Source organism: Bipolaris maydis (assembly GCF_028858645.1).
Source record: "Bipolaris maydis strain C4 unplaced genomic scaffold PSV08scaffold_5, whole genome shotgun sequence".
NCBI lineage: Eukaryota > Fungi > Ascomycota > Dothideomycetes > Pleosporales > Pleosporaceae > Bipolaris > Bipolaris maydis.
In genome coordinates this window covers 57,870-82,408 of record NW_027093861.1, presented here as the reverse complement: position 1 = coordinate 82,408, position 24,539 = coordinate 57,870, and the positions used below count along the sequence as shown (strand labels likewise).

The window sequence follows — 24,539 nt, the reverse complement described above, 5'->3', positions numbered from 1 at the left end:
CTAGCTGAAAGCAACCCCTCGCAGCAGACTAGCCTACTCGACTTAGTAGAAGTCTTCAGAGACTACACTGAGACAGGCCGAGTTAGTAGGAAAAACGCTGCAATTCTAGGAGATCAGATCTCCTCGCTTTCAAACGTCTCTAAGGAGCTAAGAGACAAGGTTCGTCGCCTCGACAAACCTACCCCTGCACAACCAAACCAGCAGGGTAACAGACAGACAGCTGCTCCTACGCAGCCTATATCGTACGCTGCAGCTGCAGCAGCAAACAAGGAGCAACAGTGGACTAATGTGCAGAAAAAGGCACCTCAAAAGGCTAAGCCTAGCCTAAAGGAGAGGCAGCTAGTCCTAGTCAACCAAGGAGGCCCCGCTGCCTTTGACGCCCTCAGGCTAAGAAATGCCTTCAACCAAGCCTTCACCGGGAAAGGAGGAGTGCAATCGCCTGTAGTCGCCTCAGTCACGCTATCCTCAAAAGGGAATAAGGTAGTCACTACCACGCCTGCCTTTACAGCCAACTACCTGCTGGAAAACCAGAGTATCTGGAAGGATCTAGTAGCCTTTAAGGCAGCGCAGCCTATTACCTCGTGGTTTAAAGTAGTTATTCACAAACTACCTACGAACCATGGCCTAGAGGTAATTAAGGAGGAGATTGAGACCTTCAACAAAGGCCTTAAAGTAGTAGGCAATCCTTTCTGGCTCACCCCTGAGTCTAAGAGAGGACAGCAGAGCTATGGCTCTGCCTGCGTCGCCTTTGCGACCGAAGAGGAGGCCCTTAAGGCTATTAGAGGAAAGCTCTATATCCTAGGGGAGAGCCTAAGAGCAGAGAAGCTACGAGTTATCAATAACTCAAAGCAGTGCTCAAAATGCCAAGGATTTGGCCACCTCGAGGCTAGGTGCGCGAGAGTAGCCTGTCAGATGTGCAGCGAGGCTCACCACACCAGCCTACATAAATGCAAGTCCTGCCCTACTAAAGGCAAAGCCTGCGTACACACTATTTTTAAGTGTGTCAACTGTAGCAAACCTCACGCAGCTAATAGCCACGAATGTGATATCCTACAAGCTAGGATAGCTAGGACTACCTCTTCTAACTAGAATGTTAAAAGTCCTACAAATAAATGTTAATAGAAATAGTCCAACTACTGAGAGCGCGCTAGATCTAGCTATTAAAGCAGACGCCAAAATCATTGTAGTGCAGGAGCCTTGGCTACCTAAGGGATCCTCGTACGCAAACACTAGATCTACCGCTCACCAGAACTTTACTCAGATACTACCTACCCCTAAGGATACCTCCTTAAGGCCTAGAGTACTGTTCTATATTAGAAAGGACCTAGAAGTAGAGGTTAATCCCTTTATTAGCGACGATAACGACTTTCTAGCTATCAAAGTACTAGCCTCTACTTCTAGCCTCTATATCTATAACATTTATAACGAAAAAAGCCTTCAAGAAGGGCTAAATAAGACGACGATCCAGAGGCGCCTCCTGCAGGAGACCCTACAGCCTCAGTCAATTATCCTAGGAGACTTCAACACCCACCATCCTAGGTGGAGCCTAGAGGAGCGCAGCCCTAGCACACAAGCAGAGGAGCTAGTAGAGTGGATAGATACTCAAGATCTCACTCTACTAAATACTCCAGGGGCAGGCACTTTCTTGAGATCTCATATGCGGCAAGAAAGCGTATTAGACCTTACTTTTGCAACCAGCAATACAGCTGCCAATATCCAGGACTGGCAGACTATACCTGAAGTAGGTTCTGACCACCACGCTATTCTATTTAGTATCTATACTACTAGCCAGCTACCTAGCCAGCCAGCTAGCCTGCCAAAACAGTATAATACGAAACGAACGGACTGGACGACTTTCAAGGAGACGCTAGGACAGGAGATCAAAGCCCTAGATCTAGAGAAGCGCCTATCAACACTACCTCTTTGCTCGAACTACACCTCAAGAAAGCTTATTCTAGGACAAAATATCCCGCTAGAAACTAAGCTAGACGAGCTAGGCCAGGATCTTACGAGAGCTATACAGAAAGCGCTAGAAAAGTCAACTCCACTAGTTAACCAAAAGCCAAAGACGAAGCCCTGGTGGACTAGCGAACTAGATAGCCGTAAGCGACACCTAAGTAGAGCCTATAGAGCCTACAAGAAGGAGGCAGCAAAGGAAAATAATAGCTCCCTCTACCAGTGGAAAAGAGAGTATCTACGTACGAAAAATAGATATTTAAAAGCTATTCGACGAGCTAAACAGAGCCACTGGGAGGCTTTCCTCCAAAAAGACTCGCCAAAGGAGATCTTTAAAGCCCTAGCATACACAAAAGATAATCTTAGTACTCGAATACCTACTATCAAAGGTAAGGAGTCGTTTACTGAAAAGTGTAAGGCTTTTAGAGAGGATCTCTTTCCTCCGCCTCCTACGACAGCTACCCCCTCCTTCCACACTTACAGGGGAGACGGCAGGTGGACCTGGCCTGCCCTAACAGAGGACGAACTCCACTTTGCCTGCTGCAAGGTGAAGGCTACATCACCAGGGCCTGATCTGATCAGCCAGGAGGTGATCCGAAAGGTCTACTTAGCGCAGCCAGAAGCTCTATTTAGGATATACTCTACTCTCTTCAACCTAGGCTACCACCCAAGGTGCTGGAGAAAAGCAAAGGGAGTCATCTTAAAAAAGACAAGCAAGCCTGACTACTCAATCCCTAAGGCTTATAGGGTGATCTCACTCCTAAACTGTCTAGGTAAAGTACTAGAAAGGCTAGTAGCTAGGAGACTAGGCGCACTAGCGGAAACAACAGATCTACTCCACCCCTCTCAACTAGGAGGAAGACTGAAGAAATCCGCTATCGACGCTGCGCTACTCTTCTACAACAATATACAACAGCAGAAAAGAAAGCAAAAGATTACTACTACTATCTTTCTTGATATTAAAGGAGCCTTCGACCACGTCTCAAAAAACAAGCTACTAGAAGCAATGAAAGATCAAGGCCTACCCTGCTGTCTACTAGCCTGGACAAAGTCCTTCTTCGAAGATAGGGTCCTACAGTTATCCTTTGATGGACAAACAGAGAAGCCAAAGGAGATCGCAACAGGTACCCCTCAAGGAAGCCCAGCCTCGCCTATCCTATTCCTAATCTACTCAAAACCGCTGTTTGAATCGATTCAGAATAGCCAGAGCACTTACTCCTCCTCCTATATAGACGACCTCCAGATCTCGATATCATCTACGTCAGTAAGGAAAAATATCAAGCTACTAGAAAAGGAGATTCAGAATCTCTTTAGACTAGCAGAGGAGCTAGCCATCCAATTCGACAGCTCAAAGACTGAACTAGTAAACTGGACAAGATCGAGAAAAGATCAAAGTAGAGTGCTTACTCTACCAAATCAGGAAATAGTAAAGTCTAAAGAACTCGTAAGATGGCTGGGCGTCTACTTTGATAGTAGCCTGAAGTTCAAGCACCACAGCCTCATCAGAATCCAGCAGGCTAGTGCAGCCTTCTACCGCCTTAACAGACTAGCAAACTCAAACAAAGGCCTCTCGCCTAGAGCAGTACGACAGCTCTACCTAGCCTGCGTTACTAGCGTAGCTGACTATGGCTGTCAAATCTTCTGGAAGGAGCAGCAGGCAGCACTTAACCAGAGGCAGAAGCTACAGAATCAAGCCTGTAGGAAGATCCTAGGCTCCTTTAGAACCTCGCCAGCTATACCCAGCGAGGTAGAAGCAGCGCTATTTCCTCCTAGAATTAGGCTAAATAACGCCCTACGACAATACGCCTTTAGAGCAAGAAAGCTAGCTCCTAGCCACCCTATTAATATTGCTATTACTAGTAATCAGGGGAAGCAGCTAGAGCGTATTACTAGATCTATCTCAACAGCTCTATCGGACGACAGTGAGAAGATTCAGCACTACGCCTCCTTGCCCTGGAGCTCTACAATGCCCTACAAGATCAATATATCTAAGAAGTCAAAGGAAATCGAAGCAAAGCACCATAAGGAGCGACCAGAAGACAAATACCTTCTATCCATCTACTCAGACGCCTCAGCTACAAAGGAAGGCAAGGGAATAGGAGTAGGAGTAGCTTTCTACCAAGGAGCTAGTCTCATAGCTCATGAGAAGGTTAACATAGGATACAACCAGCTAGTCTACAACGGAGAACTAGAGGGCATTACCCTAGGCCTAGAGAAAGCTGTCGATCTAGTAGACGACTACCTAGAAGTCAGAGTATATGCAGACAATCAGGCTGCAATATTCAGACTACAGACTGCTTCTGATAAGCCAGGACAAGAATGGCAACTTAGATGTAGTAAGGCAGCAAAGAAGCTACAAGAAAAAGGCATTTTACCTACTATACAGTGGGTACCAGGACACCAAGGCGTGATAGGAAACGAGAAAGCAGACGCGCTAGCAAAGGAGGCGACAAAGCTAGATCCTAGCTCTAGCAGGACAAGTCTAGCTATAATAGGCTCACGAATAAAGCAGCTAGGCGAGCGAGAGTGGCTTAGCTACCTAGGACAATATAGGAGAAAAGCTATTGCTCTAAATCCAACTACTTACGCCGCAAGGTATAAGTGGAAAACTAGGAAGCAGATTGCCACTCCTCCTACTAGCAGAGAAGCCTCTAGCGCTTTCTTTCAGCTCAAGCTAGGACACTGCTATCTAAGAGATTTCCTCTTCAAGCGAGGCAAAGTAGACTCTAAGGTTTGCCCCTGTAACTATAGAGCTACGCAAGACGCTGCACATATCCTCCTTAACTGCGCGCTGTACAAGGAGGCTAGGACGAAGATGCAGGAGGCTAGCAAGGACCCTCTATCGCTAGCCTTTCTCCTAAACACGAGCATAGGCATACAGGCTACAATTACCTTTATTGAAGAAACGAAGGCTGCAACACAAGCCTGGTACGAAGGAAACCTTGAGAACTAGGGCTACACCTATACTAGGTGCCTCTGCCCTACACCTACCCTACATAACACCTCTACCCGCAAGACCCCCCTCTACCTCCCTCTATAATAGGCTACGAGCCTCACCTCGATTTAGATAAACCCCTCCCCCACCAACACTAAATTGATAGAACTACGTAGATACTTGTAGGCCTAGCCTGCACGTCTTATATAGCCTACCGGCTGACACAGGACGCTAAACTAAAATAATAATAATAATAATAATAATAGGGTCAAATTGAGAATGCGCAGCCATTGCCGGCACCACAATTTGGCCTTCGAAGTCGTACCGACCAATTATATCCATAGACACGGGATCCATGGCATACGGCGGACCATCTTCTTTGAAGGTAAGAAGCATTTCTCTTCAGAACGCGATTTTGGTATTTGCAGCGGTTCGGATTACGGATGTTACTAGTTCAGAATCTGTAAAGGGATTATGATATCTTCCAAATAGACTTCTGCCAGCCGACGTCTCTACCAGAAACCTCTCCATTCTGACATAACTCTGCTTGTAGTTTGCTTGGCCATTTCTAATGCGGATAGCGGCAATACTACAGTCACCATCGGAATGAATGTCGTATTCAAAGATTTGCAGAAATCGATGATCTGATTGTACATGATAAAGTGTAACGTTGATCTCTGGGGAATCTTCCCTTCTGCCTCAAGGCCAAAACTGTTCTCTTCTAACCGGAACCGTTTATTAAACCCGCTAAAGGTACCACTATCGGGGAATTCAATTTGGTCGCCAAAATCCTTTCTGGCTATTTAGCAGGTGTCAAGAACAGCAGAAAGTTCAAAAAAATGGGCTTTTGCTATGTTCGTGGCCAGATTGAAGATGATTGAGGGTACAACTCAACCAATGAGGATACTATTCACTTTCAAAACAAGATGTGACATGTGACATAACATAAAGCATCATCATTAGTCAAATCTATGTCGGAAACACAACTACGTGCCTGCTGAACAGCCTAGAGTATTCTAACTTTTGACGTTCGCGGGACTCGGGAGTCCCAAGCATTTTGGGACTCAAAGAAAAGAGCAGGGTCGGAACTATACCGCCGATAGTACCCTCATAACGACCCACCCGTGCCCATTTTCGGCAGATCATTGACTGTGAGCATAGATCTCCACCACTGAAGCATCGATCCGAAATCCCCCTGCGATAAGTCTTTGAGTTTTGTGAATGGAGAATGGAGCATGGCCATTGGTATGATCCGACTAGAAGACATCAACGTCGGCGATATATCTCTGACGACTCCGTGCGGTAAGTTTCCAGCGACTCTGACCAATAGATATGGAGTATAGCCATTGGAATGAGGTGGTGAGAAGACATTACTAGCCTCACTAGCAGCTATCTACTTATGAAAGCACTCGATTTCCATTTTTGTACGCTCCAGCTGTGTGCTGCGAATGCATACACTTGTTGAATAGATATATTACTAACGAAGCAAGATGGTCACACAAGGCACTGTTGCTGTTGAGGAAGCAATCATAACTCCCTCAACGGTATGGCTACTTGAAGAGACCAATTCGATTCTCAATCCTGGTGACCACAGCAATAAGACCCTCGAAGTCCATGCCAAAAGGTTACTTGATATCCATGGCAAGCGGCTGGCGACTATGGATGCCGAGGGCGTCGAGTACATGCTTCTATCATTGACTGCGCCAGGATGCCAGGGCATCACCGACCCTCAAGTGGCGGAGAAAACTGCAAGAGAGGCCAACGATTGGCTGGCGGCTCAAGTATCGCAAAACCCTAAGAGATTTGGTGGTCTGGCAGCTCTTTCCATGCACGACCCAGAGGCCGCGGCAAGTGAACTAGAAAGGGCTGTTAAGCAACTGGGCTTCTTCGGAGGGCTGGTCAATGACTACCAAAGCAAGCAAGAGGATTCTGGCCGAGATTACTACGATACTACTAAATACGATCCTTTCTGGAAAAAGGTGCAAGATTTAGATGTGCCGATTTACTTTCACCCACGCTACCTCGCAAAGAAGGATATTCAACCCGGATCACTCTACGGGGATCGACCGCATCTTCAAGGGGCCGCTGTGCAGTTTCACCTGGATCTTTCGTACCACATTTATGCGATTTGTTCATCAGGTCGGCGAGCATAGGGCATGTAACGGTTTTCAGACTCTGACATCCTGTTCTAGGTGTTTTTGATCAATTTCCAGGTGCCAAAATTGTAGTGGGGCATCTTGGAGAGAAGTATGAGTATGCGCCATAATCTAAAATTGTAGCTAACACACTTGCATAGCATCCCCCTCAATCTATGGCGAGCGAGCCACTGGTATAATAAACCTAACAAACGGGCTACACGGCCTTCAAAGAACGACTACAATTTCTACTTCCAGAGAAATGTATACATCACAACGTCAGGAAACTTCTTCACTCCTGGCTTGAAGCTCTGCATTGAGACAATTGGCCTCGATAGATGCTTATACGCGATAGGTAATATTCGCCCAGGACTAGAGAGAATATTTTCCAAGTTGACTTCTCTGAACAGACACACCATATGAAGACATTGAAGAAGCACAGTCGTGGTGGAAAAATGTAGAACTGGACAACGAGGCGAAGGTCAAAGTTGGAAGGTTGAACGCTATAAAGCTATTTAAATTGCCCTTAAAGCACTGAGTTAGCATATACAAGAGAGACCTAGGGAGAATCTCAGCGGAACAAAGTTCCAATGTAAATTCCAAATATTCAAGAACATGGCGGGGTTAATTTCTGGACCAAGATGCCAGAGTCCGTTGCCATCGCTTATATCAGCTCATGGAAAACCAATCCGAACATTAGTCATATACCCTTAATGAGGAAGGATATGCAGAGATTTGTTTGTTTTTGAATAAACTAATGTTTTTTCTGAGCAGATCTAGTAAGCAAAGCTGTGGTTGAAATACGGAGCTGATAGAGAAGTTCCTTCTAGTAACTACCTTAAATCAAGGTTTCGGACTACAATTTCAATCATTCATGCTTAGTATATATACGCTCTTTGCGTCCTAGCGGTCTCGTGCGAAATAGGTTTGCCGTTCTATTGTGCCGGATGACATTCCCCACACTGACGAATACATGCCGAACCTGTGGGGGTGGCGTCACTTCCGCCCCTCCCAAATCACATGGGCAGTCCAAAAGCTAGAGTACCGTCGCAAAGAAGCTTCTTGTTCACTCGGTAATCTTCGTTCCGCGCTTGTCCGGACCAGGAGCGAAGTCGTGCGATTTCATCAACTTACTAACCGTATTGAAAATTGAGACGAATATGAAATCGCGAGATTGCATGTCGAACAAGAGCTACAAAGTCAAAAAAGGGTCACGCGTAAGTAGAGCAGCGATCAGCTGCGATCGCTGCAAGACGCACAAAACGAAGGTAATTGTTCAAATGAAGGCCTATTTAGAACACGTTACTAACTAAAATTTCAGTGCAATAAACCCAGTATGTGAATTTTGGTTCATTCAGGCCCGGGAGAGAGCTGACTTTTAGCCGAGATCCCGATGGCCCTTGTGATTACTGCCGTAGCATCGAGGAGGTTTGTTCGGTTGACATGAACAAACGGAACCAGAAGCCATTCTACTATGTTTTAGAAGAGAAATATCGTCTTCCGTGCGAATTGTGTAGCTACTGCTTCCCCGATGAGGAGCTAACTATATCAAACCTACGACGACTTGTATCAGAGCAGAAAAAGGCGGAATGAATCCATCAGACAGACATCTCGATCCCAGTTATCACCATCGTTGAGCCCGTACAAAATAGTACAAGCAGCCTAATCGACCAAAACGTCATACTGCCACAGAAACACATAGAGAACCATACAGATCATGAATCTATCCTTCTACCTGAAATTATCAATCTTCACCACGATTTGGGTTGCCTGATGATCGACGCAGATGGTGAATATCGTAAGTTCCGCTGTGATAGCCTTTTCGACTGTAGAATCTCATCAAATCATCATGCTACGTTGGGGCTGAATCCGGTATCAGTTTCAATAGTGCCGTGAGGTCATGGGTATTGGGAATGGGGCTAGAAACAAAAAAGAAGAAAAACGGTAGGATACCTCCGATGCTGAGAGTCCTACTATCCTCCGTCAAATCTCCATTTACAGGCGCAGCTTCATCTGACGAAAGTCTATCCCAACTTCTATCCCGAGATCCTCTGTCCACATGTGCAGTCCGCTTTTTTGAACATGTCCACAGTTTGTATTGGATATATTCTTCCGAATCATTCTATAATAAAATAGAAGCGACCTATGCTGGCGAATTTGGACAGTTAAGTGACTCATGGCTCTACTCTCTGCACAGCATAGTGGCACTATGCGTGATATGTGATCCCTCCCACAATGGGATGCGCAGCAGTCAACAGGCACATGAATCATTAGAGATTGCAAAAAAACTTGTACCGCAGGTTTGCGACAAAGCTGCCTTGGACAGTTTGCGCGCATTGATAGTGTTGGTGAGTCCCATGGCTTGACAGTTCTGTGCCAGACTCGGAATGCCCAACTGACTAAATTTTTATACCAGTCTTTGGCCTTTCAGTCAAATGCATTTACGAATTCTGCTTATCTTCACGTTGGTCTTGCTGTCCTCATTGCTTTCTCTCTTGGTCTGCATGTTAATAAGCATTCGACACAAAGCGACGTAGTTTCTCAAGCACATGCGCAACGGCTCTAGTGGACTTTGTATCTTGCAGATCACGATGTTTCTCTTGCGTTGGGTAAGCCTTGCACGATGTCTTCTTCAATCAATCTTGGTTGGGCTCCACCACTGCCATCAGAAACCGTAAGTAATATGTTCGAAACAGGTCCAGTTACAAATGCACCTTCTAAGATATGTTAGGTTGTGGGCCCTGGTCCAAATACACCCATTGGATGTCTTGAGCAATGAATCCGTTTAATCCAGCTCACGCAAAGAATCCGACATGTTCTCTATGATAGTACTGTTCATGGGGGTCAGGAGTTGTCGGATGTTAATTTTAACGACAATATGGCAGCCTTGAGAGAATGGTTGGCGCAAGTGCCACTACATCTTCAACCTTCAACATTAGTACCACTCCCCCACCGCAGACCAATTTTTCTACTTCATCTTTGCTATTGGAGCGCAATTATGCTTATTACTAAGCCATTCCTCCTTCGAAACCTCTTAGAAGGTACTGAAAATCTCGAACCCGTTAAATAAGCTCTATTTGCTAAGTTTGCACGAGTCTGTTTGTCTGCCGTTGAATCCACGATCGAAATACTCGAAAACATGGTCTTTCACAAAGTAATCTCCTGTTTGGTGATAGATGACTTCTTCTTCACCCTGCAATGTCTCCAAGTCGTTCTAGCCGGTTGTGGACTGTTTCATGCAGATGGTTACCAATTCCGCGTAAAGCAGTGTCTTAAAATCCTACTGGCAATTAGTGTATCTGGCTACCCAAAGCAGCTGCTTCCCGAACCACTGTATCAGTTACAGCAGGGTGGACTTGCTGAAGACGTTGGAGATGGTAATTCTATGTTACCCCAACATTTGCAAGCTCACCAGGAAGTTGAAGAAGCCCTGAGAGAGTATGTACCCGGATTTCATTCGGAAAAAGCCTAGTTTATAACTGCTGACACTTCAATAGTGATTTAATAGACTATGCTGCTGACCAAGTTACAACCGAGCAGCTAAACGAACTGGACATGTCTGATAATGCTATCGATATTGGATTCTGGGGCGATCTTCTGGAGATCTCAGCTAGCGTTCCCTTTGAAAAGTGTTGAGTCAGGGTTCCGATTGGCATTGCCTCAATCAAAGCATTCATTTACCAGTACTACTTAGCATTCCGTTTATAGGCCCTGCAATGAAATCCTTTAATCCTAACAAACCAAAAATTCTCTGTGATACACTTCGGCTCGCCCGAGGTGGTGACTGAAAGAAAATAGAAATGGCGAATTATTTGTGGGATAACTCTTGAAAGCTCCATGAGACAGATGTTTTTACCTAGACAAGTGCGCGATCCTTGTTCAAAATGGTCAACTCAAAATGTTAGATCCAAGTGGTAGTTGCTTGACTTATATTGCATACTAACCGTCCTAAAGTAAGACTCGCGTTCTCCGACTCCCTCAAGTTGTTCTAGCCACCTTTCAGGTCGGAATTCGTGCGCATCTTGACCAAAAACCTTGGTGTTCGCATAGGCTACCTAGGGGTTAATCCCAACTACAGTCTTCATTGTTTCAGTAATCAACTTCCACGACAATGAGTTTTATGCATACATACACCTGGAGGAAAGTATTGCCCTGCCAAAACAACACTTGTGATGGGACAACTCAATAGAGACTTAGTCATGTCGCAGGATGCATTTGCAGCCCCTCTTTCAAGACTGCTTGCAAATAAGGTAGTTTATCTGCCTCAGGGAATTTGATAAGATCAGATATGTCACCCCGTTCATTGCTTTCTTCAATTTCAACGCGCAGTTTCTAGAAAACTCTTGGGAATTTGAGCAGGTTGAAGATGATTGAAGTCAAGCTAATCGAGGCAGTGTCAGAGCCCGCTTCAATTTTCATGTTGCAAACTGAAATAATACCCTCATTGGTCATCTTCGTTGGATTCTGAGCTTGTATGCGGAAAGGTTTCGTGATAAAGTCCTCTGAGGTGTTGGTACCGTTACTGTTCTGGCTGCCAGCCTGAGCTTTCTTGTATTTCTCTTCGAGCTGAGTTTTGGCAAATCGTCCAGCATGTAACAAGCCAGAAAGGTTTTTCGACTGCATTTTACAGAGGAACAAGGTTCTGTGCCACTCTGGAAATTCCCAACGTTTGCACAATAGACCAAGTACTCGCTGAGAGACGACATGATCCCTTGAATAACCTCACCAGAGTCCAGGAAGCCAAAGCGCCGACCAAACTATCATAAGTGAGTTATTGGTTCGTAGATATCAAAGTTTTGGATTCCTTACAGTCATCTTGCCTAATACATCAAAGGCATAACATTGCAACCAGTGAGAAATGTCAATCGACGTACCGGAACTAGCAAACTCATTCAGCCTCTTCTCCAATATAGAGGTGCATTCATCAACAAATTGCTCTAGCTGTACCAAATTGGTCATTGGATAAATAGCCGTGACTTTGCGTCTTGATCATGTAAATGTGGACCTGGCTCAGCGAAGAGATTTGGAAGCAGACTTATGGATTGCTGCTGGCATGATACTATGGAGACTAGTAAAAAAAATGTAAATAGGTCCTTGAGCAACGTTAGTAAGACAAACCTTGATAAACCCGTGGCCGGTACAACATATTGCCTTTGCCGCGACTAGATCATCAATGCTATACTCATTTGGTGCTATGCGTACCACTGATCCTGGAGGTCTTCATCAGCTCTTGCTATCAGCATTGAGTAAAATTACTGACCATATTTCCAATGGAGCTTAATGCTTGTCTTTGGATAAGTCCAAAGTGTGCTTCCATGAGAAGCCAAAGTCTGGTGTACTTTGCAAGAAATGGACCAGTAATTTGTCCCAGAGGAGAAAGCAGTTTGACAGCGATGCGAAAGCACCATACCCCACTCAAGCAAAAAAGAAAAAGAAAAAGAAAGAGTGACAGTGATTTCATAGTAATAACACTTGGCTGAGTAGGGAGCAATTTGATTATCGCAGAAGTCTCCGTTTCAACTTCATTCAAACATTCCACGCCTTGCGATCCTTTTTTCCTCAAGTTCCATTTCTCCGCTGGTGAAGTATAATTAACCAACCGGAAACATGCGGCGAAACGCCAATGTACCACTTACCTTAGTTTTTAACATTCGGTACAAACCTACCGACAAGCGAATGATCATCTTGGTAACCTTCGCATCATTTTGCCTCTAATCTTCTGACGTGGCTGGCTCGTTTAGAGTTCGGAGTGATGACTCCGACGTCGGGAATATGAGTTCTCCCTCCCCTCTACTCCTTATTCTTGTTTTTTTGTCTCCGTGTCATTTGCTATTCCAGATATCAGCTGCATACTTCCAAGGCGCTACTAAAACCTTGGTTGGTTAGCGACTCGACTAACGTATGATGACAACACTACGAAGCGCAGTGTCCGAAGATAAAGCATCCAAGGGTGCCGTTTATGTTCAGCCAATCGATTAAAGGCTGTCTTTGAAATACATGAAAAGACTCCCGTGTGTGGTGTCACTTGTCAAGTCGTCGAAGTAAAAATTGCCCAGCTAACAGTAATGTCCTGGTAGTCTACTGTGCTTAAACCACCATCAATGGTAATTTTCAGCACGTAGTGACTGTATTTTTTAGCTGGAGCCATAATCTTGGAGGCAATCTGAATGATGGACGTAATTGTCATTGATGATTATTGCTGACGGGGCAATGCTCACTTCCTCTTCCACTACGCATCTTCTATTAAAAGGGTGAGCATTGTGAAAGGGTGCTACATACTCATTAGGCCACACCTGTTACCTTATCAAAACTTATTTGGTCTAAAATTGTTCGCTAGATGAATGCTTCTGAAAGGAGTGATAAACTTGTCAGCATTTTTCCAGCTGTCCTTGAAGCTACCGTACCACAATGGGAAGTTGCAGAGATAAAAGATCGTTCATACAACCCCCTCTTGATCAATGGGGTTTCGTATATATCATTCTCCCGCCACTGAAAATAACAACTAGAGCATTCAGAGGACGTGTTTTCTTGTGTACCTGCACTCATTGAAATTCGGCTACGATATTTAACAACTCTAGTTCAAGCTATAATCTACAACATCTTGGGCTGTCAAATGGTCTACTAGCCCTCCATGAATAGGCCATTCTGTCAGTGGGCGAGATGATTAAACCACTGATTGAAAAAGAGTGTTAAATAACCGACTCTTTGCCTTGAATTTCTCTTTAGGAGTTTTGGATTTGCGTCAACAGATGATGCTATTTATCGAGGAGGTGCTTAATAGTTCGTAAAAGAACCCAATAACTCATTTACCGTATTCATTAGCTACATTGAGAGTGGTAGCCATTCTCCAGTCGACGAGTGGATAGCCGGTACGGTGACGGACGAATGGTTCGGCTGATGAGAACTCTATCGGACCCATGACTCTGACCACCACATCGGCTGTTCACTAGCTTGTTCAAGAACACGGTGCAGCATCTTAAAGCTCGTTGCTTTGCATCAAGGTTAGTGCTACCGCAAGGCCTGGATTGCGGGGTAATCAGGGGTAATCCGGGATTTGTGTAGGAGCGGTGCGAAGTGGAATTATCAGTAGTACAATACATTTCGCAAACGAGATTTTATATCGCTGAGCTTTCCTGCCTGTTTCCGATGGAAAGATAACTGCTCAGTAAGCTGGGCATTTGTTTCGTTTCGATTTTGAAGTGTCATCGTTCATCCTCTTGACACTTTTCGATGAATATGAATCTACAGCAGCATGGGATCAGAGGCCATCTTAAATCTGTTTGGAACGAGAAGCGTGTTATTTCAATTTGCTTCTTCATTGCGCTGGCTCAGTTTCAATATGGATACGATTCAGCTACTATCGCCGGATTTCAGTCCATGCCAGGGTTTCTCAATGTCTTTGGTTATACCGATGTAAGTGATATCTGCTGTTGGAAATCCCCGAATATTTTTACATACTTGAATATACATATCGAAAGATTAATGGGCGCTAATGAAGTGTTTCATTATCAGCCAAAGAACCCTATAGGCTATAACATCAGCACTCAAAGGCAAAAATTGCTTCAAAGTCTCATCAGTGTAGGTGCATTAGTGGCCTGCATCTTCATTTTCAATTTCGGACGCTTTATCAGCCCGCGAGCCGGTCTCTGGACTGCGTCGCTGGTTGGCCTGGTTTCCATCGCTGCTCAGATCGGAAGCACTAGCATTGCTGCACTGTACTTTGGCCGTATAATGCTCGGGATTTCCAACGGCTTCTACAGCACCTACTCAGCTATTTATATTGGAGAATCCACGCCGGCTTATCTCCGCGGTGCGGCCATCGGCATGGTGATCTTGCAGATCAACCTTGGCTCGCTCATCGGCATTGTCATAGATAACTCTACTCAGTCGATGCGCAGCCGCCTAGCATACCAGATTCCACTTGCGGTCATGTTCGTCATTCCAGTGGTCATTTCCGTGGGTTTAATATTACTTCCCGAGTCACCTCGGTATTATATATCGAGAGACCAAGACAATAAAGCCAAAGCGGCTATCCGAAAGCTGCGAGGAATAACCGATGAAGCCAATGTTCAAGAAGACATAACGGTAATGAAGAGCGCCTGGCTTGAAGATATGGAAATGCGTGCCACTACCCACCTGCTCGACGCCTTCCGGGGTAGAGACTTACGAAGAACTCTTCTCACTATTGCAACAGCTGTGGCCCAAGCAGCCACTGGCATTTTTTTTATATCAGCCTTCTCCGTTTTCTTCTTCGTCCAAGCACGGATCGGTGACCCTTTCAAGTGGGTGACGATATCTATTGCTATTGGTGTGACTGGAAACATGTTGTCATTCCCAGCCGTACGGTTTCTCGACCGCCGACACCTCTTGATAGTTGCCTCGCTGCTAAACTCCGCAGCAATGATAGGGATGGCAGTTGTATACACTGTCTCTTCAGCAAAGTCACCCACTGCAGGAAAAGTTCTCGTAGGACTGAGTATCATTTTCACTTGGGTCTACGGCCTAGGCCAGGGCCCAGTTCTTTGGGCACTCCAGACAGAGTTCCCGTCTCAAAGGCTGCGAACGCAGACTGTGGGCTTTGCACAGGGTTCTGGATTTCTTTTCTCGTGGCTGAGCGCTTACTGTACGCCTTACTTTATCAATCCTGAGGCTCTCAATTGGGGTCCCAAATATTGTTACATATGGGCCGGTAGCAATTTCATCCTAGCAATTTTCACCTTTTTCTTCATTCCGGAAACACGGGGAAGAAGTTTGGAGCAGCTTGATGAGATGTTTAACAAGAGGTTACCTGCTTGGAAGTTCCGCGGTTATATCACGGACCTTCAGCAAGCTGATCAAGATGATTTTGCGATGGAGAAGTATACAAAGGATGAAACTAGTGCTGTCAAAATTGAGCATAAATAATCACAAAAATGGCATTAGTCTTAGGTATTGGTCCTTGTTACGTTGCAAATACCGCAGCGTTCTTGATGCTGGACTGGGATTAGATGCTGATGTCGATTTAATTCTGAAGCGCCGCAAATACATCCTGTCGCAAGTTAGTGCTCTAGCTCGAGTATGATTTTGGAGGATTCAAGCGATTCAGATACAATGGAGAGGAATTTCTACGCTGGTGTCGACCAGATAAGCGGCGAATCGCGCGTCGCTCCTCGGCCCATCTTATCTATGAAGACAACATTCTAGATATATCAGGTTTAGACAATGTCCAATGGACAGTACTGTCTATAGCCTGGACGTAGTGACTCTATAAACTACCCTTTTTGTCTGAGTAGCTGCTTAAGATATGGGTAATGTAACGATAACATTAAGTCCAAATATTTGTTGTAAAACTAAATGTTAAGAATACATAATAGTAGGAAGAAATGGCTTGTATAAAGGCAAGTTGTTAGCAGTTGTTAGATCAAATAATCAACGCAGGGAATTTGTTTAAATCAATATAACAGAAAATAAGCGTAATCAAAATGAATACGCCATAGCTATCGATGTACACCCGCCTGGAAGGAGCTTCTTGTATGCAGAGTCGATATGTTGTCGTTGATAACTAGGTCGCCCTCCTCCCACGCATGCCAACAGCAAACCCTACGATCGTGCAGCAATGATTCCAGTACATCGCATACGCTATGATCGCCATTCTCGATAGTTACTTCTGCTGGGTCAAATCGCGTCTTCTCCTGGGGCCACCGCTCGTGGTACTTTGGACAGGGTCGACCCGTTGAAGGATGGCTTACAATGAGCGCCATGTTGTCAATGATCGACTGATCGAAAGAGGCTGTTTTCACTGATTATGTCAGAGATTGAAGATATCCAAGCGATTTATCTGCTGGCAAAAGATCTAAAAGAAGCTTTGAGCTCGCCCACAGCGTGTATCCAGTATTCTTTGGACTTGGTGTTACGGCAGCGAAATACTGAAAGCGTGGAGGATTCGGAACTAGATACTTGCTGCCGTCATCTCGGGTGTGTTTCTGGGTTTTGAACATGCCATCGAAATGGAATGGCATCCATTCCTGGCTCAGGATATTGTTCAGACCTTGGCCTTCTGCACCGCGATCCTTCACTGCTCGAACAAATACTTCTCCGCGTTTCAGCATGCTCTTTGCAATGACTTCGATTCCTCTCTTGAAAGCGCTTTTCGTTCGCCCTAATCCGATGGGATAGGTATCCGCGAGATCCAACGAAAGGAACTTCAGGTATCCGCAGTAGGTCAGACGCTTAGTCTCATCATCTTTGACGAAGGACTCATTAGTCCAAGCATCCCAGTTGAAGGCACCATAGCGTTGCATCAGTCCGAGACATATCGAAGGTGCAGTAGCGGCGTATATCATGTCGTCAATATCATCGCGAAAAGATGCGATACCAAGTAGATATCTTAATCCCGCAAACTCAACATATATGTAGCCCTTTATCTTAGTGAGCCGACGAAGCGCTTAACCATAGGTCCAGACAACATAATCAGGGACTCCAAGGAGGTCTAAGCGATCAGCAATATATTAACAAGCCGCCAGATATGACATACCATTGTAAAAGAGTCCGTCTAATACAATTGTCAGTATAGCGCCAGGGGGATAAATGTCTTTCACGGTGCTAGGTAACGTGCTTGGGAGCTGAGGAGATAAACGAACTGGCACTTGAAGGAGAAATAAGAGCAGACTTCGATCAAGTAGGGTCAGCAATAGAGGAAACAATAGCATCAAAAGAAAGAGAAGGTTTACGGCAGATTTGAGAACCCGAAGCCTAAACGATCATATAGGCCCTAAGACGATTCCATTTGTTCGATGTCTATTTAGCTCCAAAGCTAGTTAATCAAACTCAAGAGCCTCTAAATTAACCTCCGCTTTTCTCTTCCTATACCTCACAATACTCTTCGGATTTACTGTAAACTGATTTCCAAAGGAAGTTGGCTCAATAGTTGCTCCAGGAGGTAGTTCCCAATCATATTCGAGAAGAAGAAAAATAAGTGCAATCTTAGTCTCATTGGCAGCGAAGAAGCGACCAGGGCAAGAATGTATTTATTATTCCATTATAGTCCTGTATCAGCCGTTGGCTATGTAGGACTTTGGCCGACGGCCGTTCTATCTAACTAGTTACAATTTGATACTTTGTGCTGTATTGCGTGACTGTGGTGCTTCGGCCTATATCTAGCTAAGCTGTTGCTAGCTTTCTAGACGCCTAGTGCTTAAGAGCAGTTTGGTAACAGGGAGAGATGTAGGGCAGCTAGGCTTCCTTCCAGCGAGCTCTCTTAGGGAGAAGGAAATAGTGCTAAATATTTCAAATTTTTAACTATTCTTTTTTTTTCTTTTTTTTTTCCCCTTTTGTTATTGTTTTTCTTATTTTTCTTTCTAGCCTTCTTGGCCGAGATGCCACTTTCTTGTTCCTATCCGCGTGCTAGTAATAAAAGCTAATGTAGCTTCTATACCGCTCGTGGTATGGAGTAGTCGTGGGAGTTTGAGTATTTTTTGGTTTAGAGTCTTTTTAAGCTGGTTTCTTTCTACGCTGTAAAAGCCGCAGTATCGAAGTAGGTGCTCTGCAGTTTGCGGTTGGGCAAGAATGTAATCCGTGGCCAAATCCTAGGTGTTCTGGGCTCGTGCTTACAAAGTGTGCTTTATTAGCAAACTCAGGCGTTTCTCGTAAGCGTAACCAACGATATATATCGAATTTGTCTAGACTGTAACAGTCATTTAAGGGTAGATCTGCCCCGTGATTGTCGTCTATCATGATATACTGTCCCTTACGAATAGTAAAGTTCTCTTCTGGTATATATATATCTTTAGTTGCGATACGGCGCATGGCCACTTTAAATATATCGTTAGTAGGATAGTTCTTGAATAACGTACGTAATAACTTACACTTTTCGTTAGGTAACATTCTTTGTGCTTCCTTCATTGTGCTGTCTAATAGCTTTATATTAAACAGCGAGTTTTTGCTCCATCCATCCTGGTTTAGGACACGGATTATTTCTTCCCGGAGGGGATCTATTAGCTTAGGTTCTCTAGCTAAGAGCAATAAGATCTTTGATAGAAGGTCTGATGTAGTATGTATAGCAGCAAACGAAAGACCGAGTTGTAGGTCAGCAGGATCATAGCTGATACCATTGCATTCTACTTCGCCCCATTCAATAGCGTCATTAAACTTTGGAATAGGTTTTCCTTCTCTACTTGCTTGTTCTTTAAGTAAACGACGCTCTTGAATTATAGGCGTAATTAGCTTCCGAGCGTGCTGGAGATGCTGATAAGCAGTTCTACATCGTTTAGAGAAGATAGCAAAGAGAAACCGAAGACTAGGGGGCACGAGCGTTAATTGAAACGAAGCATGGAACATCTCTACGGTATATAACTTCGTAACCTTAAGCCAGTCTTCGTCGCGACAAAGTCTTTCGCCTAGAAAAACGCGTGATGAAAGACGGGCGATAATGCTTAGCATAGAGTCGAAGATAAAGGTTTCTTGCCAATCTATTTAAGGTTAGACTATGTTAATCATGGAATAATTACCTAGACTTGAAGCCTTACCAGTAGGATTGCCAGTAGGATTGCCTAAGACGACCTTAACTGCGAAGAGAGATTCAGAAGCTAGCGGCTTTGTGATAGTATCTAGATAAATTATAAGCCTTAATCTATACAAAGTTTCTTCTAAGTATGAAACTTACTAAGTAGTTTTGTAAGTGGTCTTCTAGCAAGGTTTTGTAACACGTTTCCCTGATGGCCTATGAGTCCTTGAGGTGTGAATCCTGGAACATGGGAGTGGAAGTCCTATATAATTAGCATTTTTTGCTTTATAAAGATAACTAATAAAACCTACAAGCTCGATCGCTTTCGAAAAGCTTAGATTTTCGTCGTTCCGGATAGCGTCTAGATAGCGTGCTGGAAGAACAAGCATTTCTCCGTTATAGTTAATCATTCGGAATGGCTTGCCAGCAAACCTTCTTCGAGCGTCATCCACGATCTTTATGGCGTTTTTAACAGCATCCAATTGATTTATAGTTGTCGGATAAAACCATGGTGTAGGGTTGGCATGAGGAATTTGGCTGCGTTTTCGACTGAGAATAAGTATCGTAACTACAGCGGCAACCAATATCGAAGTGGTGACGTAATTGAGGACAAATGGAGCCAAGCTGGTAGGAAAGATATTTGCAAATTTCAGGGTCTCCATGTTGTTAAGCAACCAAAAGTGTTCCGGTGAATTTGTGAAAACAAGAGTGTGGGTGTATTTGAAATCCCTAAACGAAGTTCTACTAAAACAATGAATTCAAGTGCGTGAGAACTGTGATTAGTTTCATCTGCCTTAATATTAACATGAATTTTCCGGTTCGGATCGACAATGGATCCGACTCCCCTTTCAAAGCTCTTATTAGTATATGACGTCTCGTGCATATTACGTTCTCTGTAAACAATTAGCTAAAAACTTATTCCGGATGCCGAGATTCACTTTGGTCCAAGCCGGCCGTTTTCCTGGATCAACCCTGCACAATCGATATCGTTGGGCCAATACGCGATCAGCAAGATACACTTGAAACATAATGTCTATTTTATTTGTTCTCGTTGAGACATGCTCTTGTTCAACTCATTTGATTTTAGTTTCGACTCAACATTGGATGTTCACACTAAGTAAGTATACATTGCCACTATACCTAATAAGAATAGTAGCTACTAGTGAGGCGCCGCTCGTCTTACGATTTACGATGCCCGAGAAAGCGTGAAGCAGTCCCCGACATGAATCGTGCGGGATCGTAGTTCTGGCGTACCGAGCGCTAATTAAATCTACCTAAGTACGACATGACCCATATAGGTCTGTCGGCTCGGAACAAGATTGAAATTTTGTGCCGGGGCCTAGCTTACATAATTTTGCACAAACATTCTCGGCGGGGCAGTGTCAGGGGTGCGTACTGGTCCAAATCGAGTGTTATATTTGTACTCCGCTTTATCGTTCGACTATGGTAAGCGGAATAGTCATTAGGTTCGGGTACAAAAATATCCGTTCCCGTGCAGGGTAACCCGCTTTCCCTGCCTAACTGCATCTAGTACCTCATAACTCAGGACCACAGCATCCGAAACATGCTACTTATGCGGTTTTTTCCTCTTCTAGTATAGACCTTTACTTAGGATGCTGGGCAAAGGTCTATTTTTACTAGGATGTGTTATCTTTACTCTTTTCCCGTCGAGATTTATAAAAAGGCCATGTCGAACTTTGAAGAGGAGTTTGGAAATATATTTCATCCTATTTACAGTTTACCAATTCAGTATCCATCTCGGATTTTCAGCTTCAATATACCAAATTGCTCTAAGAAACGAACTTCGAATCACCATGTCTGCGATCAAACCTAGCATTAATCTTACTGGACGTATCTTCTGCGTTACTGGGGGTGCCTCTGGCATAGGCTTTGCAACAGCTTCCCTACTTGCTGAATACGGCGCGAAAGCTATTTGGATTGCCGATCGACAGACTAAGCTATTTGACTTAGTACATACACAACTTTCTTCAATTAATCCATCTACTTCTATCTATTTAGAAGACGTCGACGTTAGCCAATCTTCTCAAGTTAATAACTGGATCGATAGAATTATCGCTAAGCATGGCGTCCTGCATGGTGCCGCAAACATCGCAGGAATTCCGCAACCACCCATTGAAGTCAACACATCAGGGCCAGCACTTATCCAGGAAACAGATGAAAACTGGCGCCGAATTCATTCAGTTAATCAAGACGGTATAATGTATTGCACACGTGCTCAATTTCGAGTTATGTATCAAGAGGCGAAGAGTAGTAACCCATCTATTGTAAATGTTACAAGTATTGCAGCACTACAGCATCCTGGTATAGGTTATAGTTATAGTACAAGCAAAGCAGGAGCCGAGCATTTTACACGTAACGCGGCTAAGGATGGGTTCAATTATGGAATACGAGTTAATGGTGTTCTACCAGGTGCGTACATAAAAGGGGGATATAGTATATCAAAGTATGGAGGTGCTAACAGGAATCTTTATTTGCACATTAGGATATACAAAGACACCAATGACGGAGCAGACTTTTGACGGGCTTGGGGATGAAGAAGCTCAAGAGGCTCGCAAGAAGTGGAACCTTCCAGAACCGATAGAAGCCTCAGATATTGCACGGAGTATTGTGTGGCTGCTGAGTGAGAACTCTGCCAATGTGAACGGTGTTAGCCTTCCAGTAGGAGAGGGCGCTCCTTAGCTTCATGACGCTGGCTGGCTTGTGCGTACAACATTTTGCAAAAGGATTTTCTGGTCTTCCAAGTCTACAGAGGTGGCTTTCAAAAGTTATTGCTGACAGGGGTATCTATCGGCCCGACTGTCTTGGCACCCGCACTGATTTTTTTGAAGTTGGAGGAGCAGTTATACACCCATTTTTTGGAGTTTTTGGATAAAAAATGAAGCAAAATACCGATATCTGTACGTGTGCTATGATCGTTACATTGATATCCCCCTTTGGTGGTAAATCCACCAATCAGATTAGTCAAATAACGGGTATTTCACCACGCACGATTAACTCAATTTATAGTAGAGCGTGCCAACAAGGCTTCGATCCCAACTCGCCTACTATTAAATTACTTCCTATATACTTAGAGGATACCCCACGCGTTAGCCGCCCTCGTAAACAAGAGGATATCCATAAAGCTACCCTTAAAAAAGTACACCGCGATAGGTACAGTAGAGAGAAAACCTACGCGGATATAGCTAGTAACCTTAGAATTCAAGGCTACAACGTTTCATCCACTACCATTTAGAGAGTTCTCAAAGCAACAAGATATAATAAAATAAAGCTAACACGGAAGCCTAGTTTAACACAGAAAATAAGGTAGAAGAGGCTTAAATAGTGTCTTGCCTATAGGGATTATGTAACGGCTGAGCTACCGACACGACCGATATCCGAACAGGTGTTACACGGGGTTTGGGTCTATACTGCTCTGGTTAGGTCCGCCACTATGGCTAATAAGCCTTACGTTAGTGTTCCGTAAAGTTTATCTAGCGAGATAGTAGAGTGGTGTGCTTAGATAGGAAGGTAACAAAAGGTTAAACAACTTAATCTATATTGCTATAGACCAACAGGTAACAATCTTATTAAGTAAAGATACTAGTAAGAAAGTACAATTTGAGTTAACTACAACGAGAGTAAATAATAAAATCTATCTATCCTTATATCCTCATTACCTTTGTCTTAGTGCTCCTTATTCTCCCTTCCTTATAGGAGCATTAGGAGTATAATTCTTCTAAGGCCCTCTATGCTCAGGGAGTAGGGCTCTTAGTGGGAGCACATATATTACGTGACCTCTAGCCCCGCGATAGTTGTTGCCTTCTAACGTAGACGTAGTTAGTCTTTAACCTTATTATTCCGCGTTAAGGAGAGAATTCTTCTTATTACTTATAATATTATCCCCTCTCTTAGGCGTATTATCCTAATACCTTAGATTATTATTTTGCCGTGCTGCGTATTAAATCGTTAGCTGTATATAAGGTTAGTAGGCCCTAGGCTATTATAACCATTCCTTTCTAACTCTAGCCTTTCTAACTATACCTAAGGTCCCGTCTTCCTCTTGCTAGACTCCTACAATAACCTTAACTTAATGTCACTAGGCTTAGTCTAATAAGATCTATTATTAGAGAAAAGAGATAACTTTCTACTATAAGCGCTATAAGAAGAAGAACTTTTATTACTTTATAGATACTACGTCTAGGTAGTACGCTAGTTATATTGCTATAAAGGCTAAGTATAGTTTATTTATAACTAAAGAAGAGTGGGAAAAGGTTAAGGCTAAGAAGCGTTAAAAGCGTCTTAAGCTTACTTATTCTAAGGAATAGACCGCGCGACTTCGTCGCGAGCTTCTAGAGGTTAAGAAATAAGAGTAAGTATACGCTAATTATAACTATACTCTTCTAAGTCTTTAGAATTATAAGAAAGAGAAGGCTAAAGGGAACTCTACCCCTAGTATAGTTTTTCTAACAACTAAACTATCGCTATCTATATAGTTAACTAACTTAGGCTAGTTATAGGCTAATTATTCCTCTTCTTTTAACTCTTTCTTATCCCTTAATTATTATCTTCTCTTTAAGAATCTAGTTCTCGCTTCTTTAAATATTTCTAGTAAAAATTACGTACTAGTAACTTATAGTTTATTAGATTTCCTTTAGGTTCCTAAGTGTTATAGCTCTTAGGCTATCCTTACTACTTAACTAAGTACTTCTACTAACTACTAATTTTCCGCAGGTCCTTAACTTCTTTAACCTTATACTTATTGTCTTTAAGCTCTATATTTATTACTAGCTTAGTATCTAAAGGTGCTAGCTCTAGGAGTTTCTTATAAAAGATAGGGTAGATTCTTATACCTTATAGGAGTTTTAACTTATAGTTTACTTTTCCTATTTTCTTTAGAATCTTAAATAGTTCTACTTAAAAGTTATCTAATTTTCTATATAGTTATTTAGTTTTTAGGTTTTATTATAATAAGAAAACTTTATCCCCCTTCTTAAAGGTTAGTCCCTTAATCCTCTATTTATTCGCTATCTTA

At 43.6% G+C, this 24,539-nt stretch overlaps 7 protein-coding genes across 7 annotated transcripts; 4 read left to right on the top strand and 3 right to left on the bottom strand.

The window, feature by feature from the left end:
• Window positions 1-6,381: 6,381 nt before the first annotated feature.
• PSV08DRAFT_177002 (uncharacterized protein) lies at window positions 6,382-7,564 on the top strand (the record flags this gene model as incomplete). The annotated part of the gene is made up of 4 exons (XM_014220831.1): window positions 6,382-7,030; window positions 7,084-7,138; window positions 7,188-7,381; window positions 7,437-7,564. 4 exons carry the CDS (start codon window positions 6,382-6,384, stop codon window positions 7,562-7,564), a joined length of 1,026 nt encoding a protein of 341 aa, XP_014076306.1.
• Window positions 7,565-8,186: 622 nt separating this feature from the next.
• On the top strand, window positions 8,187-10,662 carry PSV08DRAFT_177068 (uncharacterized protein; the record flags this gene model as incomplete). Its single annotated transcript, XM_066091881.1, has 9 exons — window positions 8,187-8,243; window positions 8,348-8,360; window positions 8,633-8,824; window positions 9,163-9,374; window positions 9,443-9,524; window positions 9,612-9,700; window positions 9,821-10,067; window positions 10,269-10,464; window positions 10,524-10,662. The coding sequence occupies 9 exons, from the start codon at window positions 8,187-8,189 to the stop codon at window positions 10,660-10,662; spliced, it is 1,227 nt and encodes a 408-aa protein (XP_065949276.1).
• Window positions 10,663-11,223: 561 nt separating this feature from the next.
• Window positions 11,224-12,487, bottom strand: PSV08DRAFT_369901 (cytochrome P450; the record flags this gene model as incomplete). The annotated part of the gene is made up of 8 exons (XM_066093179.1): window positions 11,224-11,289; window positions 11,368-11,643; window positions 11,694-11,783; window positions 11,836-12,002; window positions 12,032-12,071; window positions 12,145-12,236; window positions 12,287-12,336; window positions 12,366-12,487. The coding sequence occupies 8 exons, from the start codon at window positions 12,485-12,487 to the stop codon at window positions 11,224-11,226; spliced, it is 903 nt and encodes a 300-aa protein (XP_065949275.1).
• Window positions 12,488-14,262: 1,775 nt separating this feature from the next.
• On the top strand, window positions 14,263-15,930 carry PSV08DRAFT_369900 (general substrate transporter; the record flags this gene model as incomplete). Its single annotated transcript, XM_014220828.1, has 2 exons — window positions 14,263-14,439; window positions 14,539-15,930. The coding sequence occupies 2 exons, from the start codon at window positions 14,263-14,265 to the stop codon at window positions 15,928-15,930; spliced, it is 1,569 nt and encodes a 522-aa protein (XP_014076303.1).
• An 878-nt stretch (window positions 15,931-16,808) lies between these two features.
• Window positions 16,809-17,348, bottom strand: PSV08DRAFT_349869 (uncharacterized protein; the record flags this gene model as incomplete). Its single annotated transcript, XM_014220827.1, has 1 exon — window positions 16,809-17,348. One exon carries the CDS (start codon window positions 17,346-17,348, stop codon window positions 16,809-16,811), a length of 540 nt encoding a protein of 179 aa, XP_014076302.1.
• A 1,147-nt stretch (window positions 17,349-18,495) lies between these two features.
• PSV08DRAFT_177055 (cytochrome P450) lies at window positions 18,496-20,169 on the bottom strand (the record flags this gene model as incomplete). The annotated part of the gene is made up of 5 exons (XM_066091880.1): window positions 18,496-18,815; window positions 18,870-19,472; window positions 19,530-19,610; window positions 19,667-19,769; window positions 19,819-20,169. The coding sequence occupies 5 exons, from the start codon at window positions 20,167-20,169 to the stop codon at window positions 18,496-18,498; spliced, it is 1,458 nt and encodes a 485-aa protein (XP_065949274.1).
• A 1,143-nt stretch (window positions 20,170-21,312) lies between these two features.
• PSV08DRAFT_220059 (uncharacterized protein) lies at window positions 21,313-22,207 on the top strand (the record flags this gene model as incomplete). The annotated part of the gene is made up of 2 exons (XM_014220825.1): window positions 21,313-21,937; window positions 22,011-22,207. The coding sequence occupies exons 1-2, from the start codon at window positions 21,322-21,324 to the stop codon at window positions 22,205-22,207; spliced, it is 813 nt and encodes a 270-aa protein (XP_014076300.1). The 5' UTR covers window positions 21,313-21,321.
• Between the last annotated feature and the right edge of the window lie 2,332 nt (window positions 22,208-24,539).